Source organism: Erpetoichthys calabaricus, chromosome 12, assembly GCF_900747795.2.
Source record: "Erpetoichthys calabaricus chromosome 12, fErpCal1.3, whole genome shotgun sequence".
Taxonomy (NCBI): domain Eukaryota; kingdom Metazoa; phylum Chordata; class Cladistia; order Polypteriformes; family Polypteridae; genus Erpetoichthys; species Erpetoichthys calabaricus.
The window spans coordinates 39,897,488-39,909,596 of record NC_041405.2 but is presented as its reverse complement, the minus strand read 5'-3'; the positions used below and the strand labels follow the sequence as shown (position 1 = coordinate 39,909,596).

The 12,109-nt window shown below is 41.3% G+C and overlaps 1 protein-coding gene across 1 annotated transcript in view; it reads right to left on the bottom strand.

Annotated features, from left to right (window-relative positions):
* chm (CHM Rab escort protein) overlaps positions 1-9,518 on the bottom strand; it is a 201,925-nt gene extending 192,407 nt beyond the window's left edge. The window contains exon 1 of the mRNA XM_051935363.1: positions 9,331-9,518. Coding sequence (XP_051791323.1) covers positions 9,331-9,518 — 188 coding nt within the window. The remainder of the gene's footprint in view (positions 1-9,330) is intronic.
* Positions 9,519-12,109: the final 2,591 nt, after the last annotated feature.

Sequence of the window (12,109 nt, the reverse complement as noted above, 5' to 3'; positions counted from 1 at the left end):
AGGATCTTCTATGGCCCTGTCCAGCACTCCTTGAGTAACTGCCGGTCTCCTGGAATTTCCTCCATGCCTTGAGACTGTGCTGTGATACACAGCAACCTTCTGGCAATGGCACATATTGATGTGCCATCCTGCAGAAGTTGGAATACCTGTGCAACCTCTGTAGGGTCCAGGTATTGCTTCATGCTACCAGTAGTGATACTGACTGTAGTCAAATGCAAAACTAGTTAAGAAACAGTCAGAAACGATGCGTTCCTGTTTTGGGGGTCGTCTCATTGTTGCCCCTCTAGTGCACCTGTTGTTAATTTCATTAACACTAAAGCAGCTGAAACTGATTAACAACACTCTCCATGTGAATTAATGTGCCAATGGCTTTCCCACTGGTGGAAACAATTTTGGAATTGCTGATGAGGAACATTGTCCAATGCCTGCAGCCATTTTTCTTTGACTTCCACCACAGTACAAAAACACTTTCCTTTGAGTTCTTTTTTCATAAATGGAAACAAGAAAAAGATGCACGGACCAAGATCAGGCATATAGGGAAGTTGGCAAAAACTCCAAGACACACAAGTCAATTCAGAAATCTCTTCAATTGTCTGACGACAATCTCCGTAAATTACATTGCAAGCTTTTTCAAGATTTTCATCATTCCTAATTGTGGAGGGTCGGACAGGTTTTGGTTGGTCTTCAAGAGATATTCCCCTCGTTTGAAATTCGAAAACCACTCGTAGACCTGTGTTTTACTTAAAGCTTCCTCTTTAAAAGCAGTTCCAAACAGCACTACAGTTTCAGAAGCTGTTTTCCCTAAGAGAAAACAAAATTTAATGCAGACTCGCTGATCTTTATGATCACCCATAACAAAAATCTCAGAACATGCTTAATAAGAACCAAGAAAAACCATATGAACAGTAGAGAGCAACACCACTTGGCACACTGCCACAGAATACTGTAAGTATTCTACACCTAGCAGTGAAATTCAAAACCAAGTCTAGATTGCACACCAGGTACAGATTTTGGTTATTTTTGGGTACCCTTCGTATATATACAGTAATCCCTCCTCCGTTTCGGGAGTTGCGTTCCAGAACCCCCCGCGAAAGGTGAAAATCCGCGAAGTAGAAACCATATGTTTATATGGTTATTTTTATATTGTCATGCTTGGGTCACAGATTTGCAAAGAAACACAGGAAGTTGTAGAGAGACAGGAACTTTATTCAAACACTGCAAACAAACATTTGTCTCTTTTTCAAAAGTTTAAACTGTGCTCCATGACAAGACAGAGATGACAGTTCCGTCTCACAATTAAAAGAATGCAAACATATCTTCCTCTTCAAAGGAGTGCTCGTCAGGAGCAGATAATGTCAGAGAGAGAGAGAGAAAAGCAAACAAATCAATAGGGCTGTTTGGCTTTTAAGTATGCGAAGCACCATGGCACAAAGCTATTGAAGGCGGCAGCTCACACCCCCTCCATCAGGAGCAGAGACAGAGAGAGAGAGAGAGAGACAGAGAGAGAAAGAGAGAGACAGATAAAAGCAAACAATCAAAAAATCAATACGTGCCTTTCGTGCTTTTAAGTATGCGAAGCACCGTGCAGCATGTCGCTTCACGAAGCAGCTGCACAGAAGGGAGCAAAGTGAAGATAATCTTTCAGCATTTTTAGATGAGCGTCCGTATCATCTAGGTGTGCGAACAGCCCCCCTGCTCAATCCCCCTACGTCAGGATCAGAGAATGTCAGCGCAAGAGAGAGAAAAGTAAGTTGGGTAGCTTCTCAGCCATCTGCCAATAGCATCCCTTGTATGAAATCAACTGGGCAAACCAACTGAGGAAGCATGTACCAGAAATTAAAAGACCCATTGTCCGCAGAAATCCGTGAACCAGCAAAAAATCCGCAATATATATTTAAATATGCTTACATATAAAATCCGCGATAGAGTGAAGCCGCGAAAGACGAAGCGTGATATAGCGAGGGATTACTGTATAGCGAGGGATTACTGTATGTTATATATTTTTGCTATTAGAGAAATGGTGAAAAGTAATTTTTTTAATTAAGCCTTATTTCAGAAAAGTACATTACAGAAAAAACTAAACATAATAGGATGTAATTATGAGAAGCACTTTATTTACTTTTGTGCTATATGTATTATGGATAAATATTTTTGTAATTTTTTTTTTATTAAAGTATGCATTTTAAGGAAATTTTATTTTTTAGTATTTTATGTTCACTGAGCAATACGTCTACAGAATTTCATTTTGTTAATAAAAAATGACAGTTAATATCTGTGGTCCATAGTTTAATTATAAAAATACACTTTAATACACTTTAGGATGTAAGACTTCTGTTTGTCTGGTTATGCAGGAGATTAGTGTAAAGTTTTAAAGGTATAAAGAAGGGGAAAAAATGTTAATCTTCATCAGAATCTGACCATCAAGTAACAAGAAATCTGTTCAGTATTGGCCTTAAAAAACCTGATCAGAGCATCCCAACATTTACTTTCTGTTCTAACTTTGTGTTCTTCTGCTTCCTTACTTAGCAGCACTCCACTCACAGTTTGTACTCTTTCATATTAATGAACCTTGATGTTGTTGCCCTCTTAACTGCTCTACTTTCCTGAAAGCTAAGAACTATTTAATGTGGAAAAACTTGCTTACTGAATATCCTGTGCTAGTTAATTTGTTACTATCCTGTCTGCTCCTACAGCTGCTTATGCCTAATCAGCACCTTAACACTAGCCACCTGCCTATGTGCCACGAAGAACTTCTCTTTACAGCTTTGAAGTCAGATGCTGCTTTGTTTCTGTTATTTACTATGACACCTGTTATTAACTTAGAGATGCCAGTGTCAGCTACTGCTGTTTATTGCCCTGCCTTGCCAACTCTACTCAGAATGCAAATAACAAGTACAAGCAAAAGTAACAAGTAACTTTTCAAACACCCCTTCCCAAACACTGTTTTGCTCCTGTGTGGGCGAGAAAAGGCAAAAAAGCCCTTCTAAAGGGAAAAAGCTTTAAAATTTACCTACACAACTCCTTAACAGCAACCAAAACACAATGTTTTTACATAAAACTCTTAGCTGTTTCTCCTTCATTTACAAAGATGATGTCAGCACGTCTTAGTCTCCAATCGAACAGTCCAATTATGAATAAAAATAATTTAGTAAACTGAAACAAAATAATTAACAAAACCGAGATGAAAAGCTAAAACTATCTGATACTATTAAAGTAGCTGAAAAGACTATTTGAAATAAAATTTAAAAAAAATATATTATATTATATATAGTACTGTGCAAAAGTTTAAATCAAATCAAAATCTAAATCAAATCAATATTTGGTGTTACTACCTTTTGCCTTCAAACCAGCATCAATTCTTATAGATACACTTGCACAAAGTCAGGGATTTTGTAGGATTATAGTCAGGTGTATAATCAACCAATTATACCAAACAGGTGCTAATGATCATCAATGTCACACGTAGGTTGAAACACAGTCATTAACTGAAACCGAAACAGCTGTGTAGGAGGCTTAAAACTGGGTGAGGAACAGCCAAACTTTGCTACCAAGGTGAGGTTGTGGAAGACAGTTTCATGTCATGGCAAGATTGAGCACAGCAACAAGGTAGTTATACTGCATCAGCAAGGTCTCTCCCAGACAAAGATTTCAAAGCAGACTGGGGTTTCAACATGTGCTGTTCAAGCTCTTTTGAAGAAGCACAAAGAAACGGGCAACGTTAAGGATCATAGAAGCAGTGGTAGGCCAAGGAAACTTAGTGCAGTAGATGAAAGACACATCAAGCTTAATACCCTTTGAAATCGGAAGATGTCCGGCAGTGCCATCAGCTCAGAACTGGCAGAAACCAGTGGGACCCAGGTACACCCATCTACTGTCCGGAGAAGTCTGGCCAGAAGTGGTCTTCATGGAAGAGTTGCAGCCAAAAAGCCATACCTCCGACGTGGAAACAAGGCCAAGCGACTCAAGTATGCACGAAAACAAAGGAACTGGGGTGCAGAAAAATGGCAGCAGGTGCTCTGGACTGATGAGTCAAAATTTGAAATATTTGGCTGTAGCAGAAGGCAGTTTGTTCGTCGAAGGGCTGGAGAGCGGTACAATAATGAGTGTCTGCAGGCAACAGTGAAGCATGGTGGAGGTTCCTTGAACGTTTGGGGCTGCATTTCTGCAAATGGAGTTGGAGATTTGGTCAGGATTAATGGTGTTCTCAATGCTGAGAAATACAGGCAGATACTTATCCATCATGCAATACAATCAGGGAGGCGTACGGTTGGCCCCAAACTTATTATGCAGCAGGACAACGACCCCAAACATACAGCCAAAGTCATTAAGAACTATCTTCAGCGTAAAGAAGAACAAGAAGTCCTGGAAGTGATGGTATGGCCCCCACAGAGCCCTGATCTCAACATCATTGAGTGTGTCTGGGATTACATGAAGAGACAGAAGGATGTGAGGAAGCCTACATCCACAGAAGATCTGTGGTTAGTTCTCCAAGATGTTTGGAACAACCTACCAGCCGAGTTCCTTCAAAAACTGTGTGCAAGTGTACCTAGAAGAATTGATGCTGTTTTGAAGGCAAAGGTGGTCACACCAAATATTGATTTGACTTAGATTTCTCTTTTGTTCATTCACTGTGTTTTGTTGATTGATGAAAATAAATGATTAACACTTCCATTTTTGAATGCATTCTTTGTTTACAGCATTTTTTCACACCTGCCTAAAACTTTTGCACAGTACTGTATATATATATATATATATATATATATATATATATATATATATCAGTTTTCGTCACAACCGGACTTACCAGGCTAAACAAGGCTGCAGCGGATCCAAAATTATTCAAAATAGTTGACTAAATATTTTTTCTTTGTTTTTCAATGAAATATTCCAGCAGCTAGACATGTTAAAGACGACACATTCAGCCTCTCAGCTGTTGTCTCTGAGATGACTCATTCAGTGGGAAGTTGTTGACACAGTGTTTTTGACTAAAGGGCACGCTAAAAATGTGCGGCCAGAAAGTAAAGTAAATAACAAAGTAGCTTACTGTATAAGTGAAACCATTCAGAGTTTTACAGTCACAGCATGACAGATTCTTGTTCTGGTGACGGTGAAGCATATCAAGGTTATGATTTTGATATCCCAAAATAGCTGGCTTTTTAATCTTTTAAAGTTGCTGTTCACATGAACTCCAGAGCACAAGACAAATGTATCAGGTACAGATGATCCCTTACAGAATTTGATGGCATGCTAACTGTAACTGGATTACAACTGGTCACCTCAAAACCAGCCATCAGAAAGAGAGAGGTTGTGATATTGAAAGACTCAATTATTAGGAGGAGTGAGATGCAGGTTTGCTCTAGAAACAGTAATGCAGACTGTATTGCCTTCTGGGTGCACGGGTGGGAGACCTCCCTGGAAGGATGGATAGGTTCTTGGCCTGAGTTGGGGTGTGTTCAGTAGTCACTATCCATATTGGAATAAATGACACGCATAAGTGAAGGATGTAAATTCTGCAATTGAATTTTAAAGAGCTGCAACCTAAGCTGAAAAGCAGAACTGACAAAATGCAGTGCAAGTCACAGGTTGCAGTATCAGGTTGAGTTGAAGTCTGCTTTATATTCAGCTTGCATTCCAATTTCTTCTCGAAACACAAGATGGAATAGAGAGCTACAAAAAGAAGCGAAGCACGTCCAAGCTTTGCCAGTTTTTTCACAAGCAGGGTTATAATGAAAAGGTTAAATAATAGGATAAGAGAAAGTGGGGGTTCCAATTTCATATACAAGACACATCTCATACATACATCTTGTACATACAAAACTCTACCTTATATGTATGTATGTGTAACAGGTTACACATACTGTACAAGATACAACTACAATAAAAATTACCAAAATGTAGTTAAGGGTTAGTTATGTGATTTGTACAGCTTTGTAAGGGTGCTACATTTCATTGTTTACGCTATCTTAATTTACCCATTTGGGATGTGTTTATATGTATAGCAGCTAGTGTTGTATAAGTTACTAAAATAGACTTTAGAGTCAATACCAGCTTTTGGAACTCTGTACCAGTACCAAAATGATCCCAAAGCAAATAACACAACTCCCCTGCCACCCTCTCCCATCTTACACTAGCCTCCCTGCTGCATCACACAATTGCCGCTTTACTATGGCACCACATAGTCATGCTCCTCCCTGTCTTGACACACTCTGCATAGATACAGTCAGTGGTTCCCTTTCAATTCTCCATCACGTCGAACCTGGGGTGTGGTATGAAGGTGGTTCCCGCAAAGTCTCCAGCATGTCAAAGGTTTTGGGGCAGTGGACCCCATGTGGAGGTTGTAGCATGTAGAGAGGTGTGGTAGTTTGTCCCCCACCGAAATTACGGAGTGTCAGAAAGGAGAAAAACAAAGAGCTAACCACAAGGTCTTTCAAAACAACCATTTACATCTGGTACCAAAATTACTGAACTTCTGGTAAGGTACCGTTTTAAAAATTGGGTTGTTCTGTACTTTTTTTAGTATTGGTACACTCCACAACCCTAGCAATGGTTCATAGTTGTTATACACTCGGTTTGCTGATGCAAACGTCATGCAACGTGATAGTGTCTCTGTCTGCTTTAATGGAAGGTCTTGTAGTTGGGACACATGTATTAACTCGTGCAATAAAATCTAATTATATAAAAAAGTCTTTTCACGTTTGAAACGGAAATTACGTATGACCACGTGATATGGAAATTACGTATGACCACATAACATATTATAATACAGGAACGAATCACTTCGTTTGTGGACGCCATTTTGATATCGTCTTTACAAATTGTTATTGTTTATTTGCGTCACGCATCGCCCTCTCCCACCCATCCTGTCTGGACTACAGCACTGAGCCATCCGCCGCCAGGCTTGTTCTGACAGAGAAGTTTTATTTATTTGTCCATGTGACTGTCATTGAAACTGCCACATTGTAATTTTTTTTTTTAGTTGGCAGTACTTGATAGTAGAAGAGACGAGGAAAACAGCTTTGCGTCTTTCTACTTTTTAACTCCGCTAAGCTGTAAACAATGTGAAGACGAGACCGCCTTCAGCTGCGAGGGGTCGTGAGAACAAAGTGGACGCTGGGAGGCGCAGAATGTCGGGCTGCTCCGCTGAGTCGAGAGCTTTGCAGTTTCGGGCAGCGTCCTATCTTCTCGCACTGTTTGTGACACTTCAAGTCCCCCGTCGGGTCCTGGGAGAGTGGAAATCTTTGCGAATGAGTGTAATCGGCGTCATCGAAGCAGGACTCTGTAAATTGCCCTGCACAACTACTTACTATCCCTTAAGGTAAGTTCGGGTCACTAAAATCCCACAACATTCAAGGTTGCTTTTGTGATTAATTATTTTAACAAGTAAATCACAGGCATGTAGTGCAAGGCTGTCAGGCAAAAATTTGGATGATCACATAGAAAATGTAATATCTATACCACAGTGGCCGTGTAGCGCCTTTCACAAGGGATCTACTACTTACCTGTTGTGTTATAGCACCTTTAAAATGTAGTTTACCCGAAACCACTCCAGTAGTGCTCAATGTATCTTTACTTCTTAAATGTTAATGTTTTACTGTTTAATAACTTATAGACTACATTTTATTTTTTTCCTTTGCACTCAGTGAGCGAAGCCACTGGGTAATCAACTAGTTCAGCAATAAAATTCAATGTGGAAGACAGCAACATGGATCAAACCTGGATGGAAAGGAAGCCATCGCTTGTCACATAATCAGTTTAAATGTAGACAGTCTGGTTAAAGGCCTCTTTTGAAAATGAGAAGAAATCAAACAACAATAATAAAAATGGTTTCTGCAATGGAAGCTATTGCTAATTTCTTCACCACTAGTCTTGGCTTGATGTCATTAAAATTAGGTGCTGTTCACACTGTAGCTCTTCAAAACAGAATGGGTTTGGTTATGTTATTGGCTTCACAAGGTGGCACATTTGCTGCTGTTTGCTCCCAATGCTGCAATTGTATTCCAGATTCCTATCATATGTCTTTACTAAAAGATCTGGGGTACACTGAACACTAGAATTACCAGAGCCAGCGAAAAAACTTGTAAATCCGGCCCACCTTAAATCCCTTCGCATCTCTTCGTCAGTGTCTTTTGTCTTCTAAATGTCTCGATAAGCCCAAGCAGCCTGCTATACCATCCAACCCCCCAAACCCCCCCCCCCCCCCCCCCCCCCCCCACCTCAGAACGGGCAAGACATTCTCCCAGTTCCTGCCATGATTGATTATCTGGGAGTGAGCTACCCAGAATTGTAATACAACAATGTGCTGAAGTGCTGTGGTTAAAACTGCCGACTTATAATCTGGAGGTCGTGAGTTCAAAACCAGCTCCCCAGCAAATTTACCGTTTTGAGTAGTGAGCTGCTCTTATTGTGAACATTACACAATAAAAACAACCCACCGCAATGCTCTGCAACAGATCTAAGGTGGTTACTTTTTATCTGAAACTGGGAATAATTATAGATGTGAGTGGTGTTTTGAGACAATGGAACTGGAAATTCTCTGATCTGGAAGGATAAAAGCTGACACACAAGCGCTGGTGAATCTGCCTTCTTTGTATCTCACCATCACTTGAATTCTTTTTTATTCAGTTTTATTGAGTGTTCCTGTTCAAGCTGAATTAGTATGCACCTTATGGTACATGATGTCAAAGCCGCACTGACAAAAAACAGTGACATACTGTAGGTATATATTATATTTGGAATGACTCATTTTATGACCAGTATAGTACATTTCGGAAAACACTGTGGCACTGATACAATATTATTCATATTCATTCGCACGCCTTGTTGCGCTTGTAATCAATGACCGTAAAAATGAGAACTGATCTCGGTACAACAGGCTGGTGTAATAGATGCGGGTGAGATAAAGTCCAAACGACCTTAGACACGATCAGATTTCTGGTCACGGGAGGTGTCGCTATTAACTCCACGGTGGTACAACTTTGTTTGTAAACTCCCCTTTCCAATATCGAGGTAAAGATTAATTGCAAGCACAATCTGAAGTCTGAAAGTACTTTAATTCCTGTGGCTGTGATTTTTCCGCAAGGACGCACAGCATGGCTCAAGAGATAAGAGAAAAGGACAAACTATTCCCACAACGTGCAGCAAGCAAACAAAGGGACGAAAGACGTGCGAAGCATGAACTTTCACCCGGAAATATGTAGGAAAGGCGCCACAAGTGATTTTTAATATTCTGCCATTAGAGGTTCAAATTCAACCTGACAAAGGACTTTCTGACATAGCCGCCCCCAAATTTGTTAGCACAAATTTGTACTTCAAGAAGAAAGTCCTCATCACCCATCTGGTCTATATCCATCACAGTCTTCAACAGCTGGAAGCCTGACTAATTTGACTGTGGGTCGGATATACACGCGATCCTTTACCTGAATCTTCACTGTACGTATGCGACCATCAGGTCCTGGGTAGGTTTCAATGATTTTACCGCTTGGCCATGATGCTCTTGGGAATTGAGCATCAATAATCATGACTACCTCTCCAACCTTCAACTCATCACAGTCAGTCTGCCATTTCTGAAAGGAGCTGGAGACCAGGTAAGTAATTCTTGACAAAATTACTCCAAAAATGATCAGCTAAAATCTGACTGTGACGCCATCGCCGTCGTCCCAGCAAATCATCTGGAGGGTAAACTACCTGTGGTAGTGAAGCATCTCGCCGCCCCATGAGCAACAGATTCGGAGTTATCGGGTCAGGATCTGCCACATCTGAGGATACATATCCCAGGGGTTTGGAGTTCAAAATACCTTCAACTTCTATAAGTACGGTAGCTAATACAGCCTCAGTCACAACATTGGTTCCAAGAACTACTCGTAAGGCACTCTTCACTGACCTGATTTCCTGTTCCCAGGTCCCTCCAAAATGTGGACTACTTGGTACTTGCTGCTTAGAGAGTTGCTCCTGCAAGGAAGGTGTCATGGCAGTAATAGCTTCCTTTAACTCAGCTTCTCCTCCTCGGAAATTTGTACCTCTGTCAGACAGAAGTTCAGAAGGCTGGCCTCTTCTTGACACAAACCGACGGAAAGCCATGAGAAATGCATCAGTATCTAAATTTTCAATTAAATCTAAATGAACACAACGAGTAGTCATACATTTGAATATAATTCCCCAACGTTTTTCCGTCCTCCGGCCAATTTTTACCGTAAAGGGACCAAAGCAATCAACCCCTGTGGACCAAAAGGGTGGCTTAAATAGCCGTAGTCGTGCTGGAGGTAGATCCGCCATCTTTGGAGCCCGAGTGGTGGCACGCCAACGCTGGCATTCCCTACATTGGTGCTGATGTCGTCTGATAGCCTCACGACCCCTTAATATCCAATATTTTCTTCTTACCTCTGCAAACACACGCTCTGGGCCTGGGTGCAGAAGTTTTTCATCATAGTTCTGAATGAGCAGTTTAGTTATTGGGTGACATGGGTCCAGTACAATAGGATGGATGCCTTCCTCATTAAAACCCTCTATTCTTCTTAGTCGGCCACCGACTCGAATGAGACCCACAGTATGGTCAAATTCTGGTGATAATGTCCTCAAGCGACTACTTAGAGGTATTTCCACTCCTGATTGAAGATTCTTGACTTCTACAGGGAAACTGCTCTGTTGAGCTCTTCTTAGGAGTTCAACTTCTGTCTCCCTCCAGGTTTCTGCTGAGGAATAAGCACTTGAATTCCCATCAGCCGCCCCATGAAGATCCTGAATGGTAGCCTTAACTAAATCATTCCAAGACTGGAAAAGACTGGGATCTGGATATCTAGTGTGCTGCTCCATTACAAGACTTCCACAAAAGGTAGCATTCTTCATTTCAGTGGAGTCCTCAGGTGGGCCAGTAATCAAGGAACATGGCCATTCGTTAATAGGCTGTTTGAGAAAGGAAGGTCCATTCCTCCATCTGTTTAACTCAATAAGCTCCTTTAGGGTCTTTCCCCGGGTAATGTCATCAGCTGGATTATCTTTGGTTACTATGTAATTCCAGTTGTCTAAATTGGTTAAGTTCTGTATTTCCGCTACTCTGGTGCCTACAAACACTTTATACCGACAGGATTCGGATTTCAGCGAGGTCAAGACTGTAGTGGAATCACTCCACAAGAGTACCTGCCCTATAGGCAAGCTCAGCTCTGTGGTAAGTAGATGCGTTAACTGAGCACCAGTTAAAGCAGCACAAAGCTCTAGACGAGGCATTGAGATTTGCCGTTTGGGGGCTACCCTGGACCTAGCCATCACAAAGCTAACATGTATTCCCCCCTTTTCATCTTCAGTACGTAGATAAGCAACAGACCCATATAATCGCTCGGAGGCATCACAGAATACATGCAAGTCTCTCTTAGCCCCGGGAGTATCAGCACATGGTGGGATGTAGCAGCGAGGCAAGATTACATGCTTTATACTGCCTAGCTCCTCTACCCAGGTAAGCCATCGTTGCACAAGGGTGTCAGGGGTAATGTGATCATCCCAACCACTTTCAGTCTTCCAAAGGTCTTGTACCAGAACCTTGGCTCGTGCTGTAAAGGGAGTGAGAAACCCCAGTGGGTCATACTGGCTGGCAAGTACCTTATAAATGTTCCGCTTAGTTGGCTCAATGCATTCAATTGGGCAACATCTGTAACCAAGACTGTCCATGGTACAGTTCCAGCGGAGACCTAGTGTTGGCTCTAGTGGCTCTTCGCCATGCTGTGAAAGCCACAATACAGAATTCTCTGATCTGGCCTCATCTGGGAGATGTTGAATGACTGATGTGAAATTGCTGGCCCACTGCCTAATTTCAAAGCCACCTTCAGAAAGATGTTGACACAATTTATCTACTAGCTGCTTGGCATTTTCTATACACGATAAGCTGTACAGACAGTTATCCACATAAAAAGCTTTATTAACACAATTCCACACCTCTTCAAAGCCTTCCTGATTGTCCTGAGCATGTTTTCTCAATGCATATGTTGCACAACAAGGGCTACAGGTTGTGCCGAAAGGTAAGACTTGCCATTCATAAACACTTGGTAACTTATCACGGTCCATATTCCTCCATATAAACCTCAGTAATGACCTGTCAGAAGGTAGCAAACGTATTTGATGA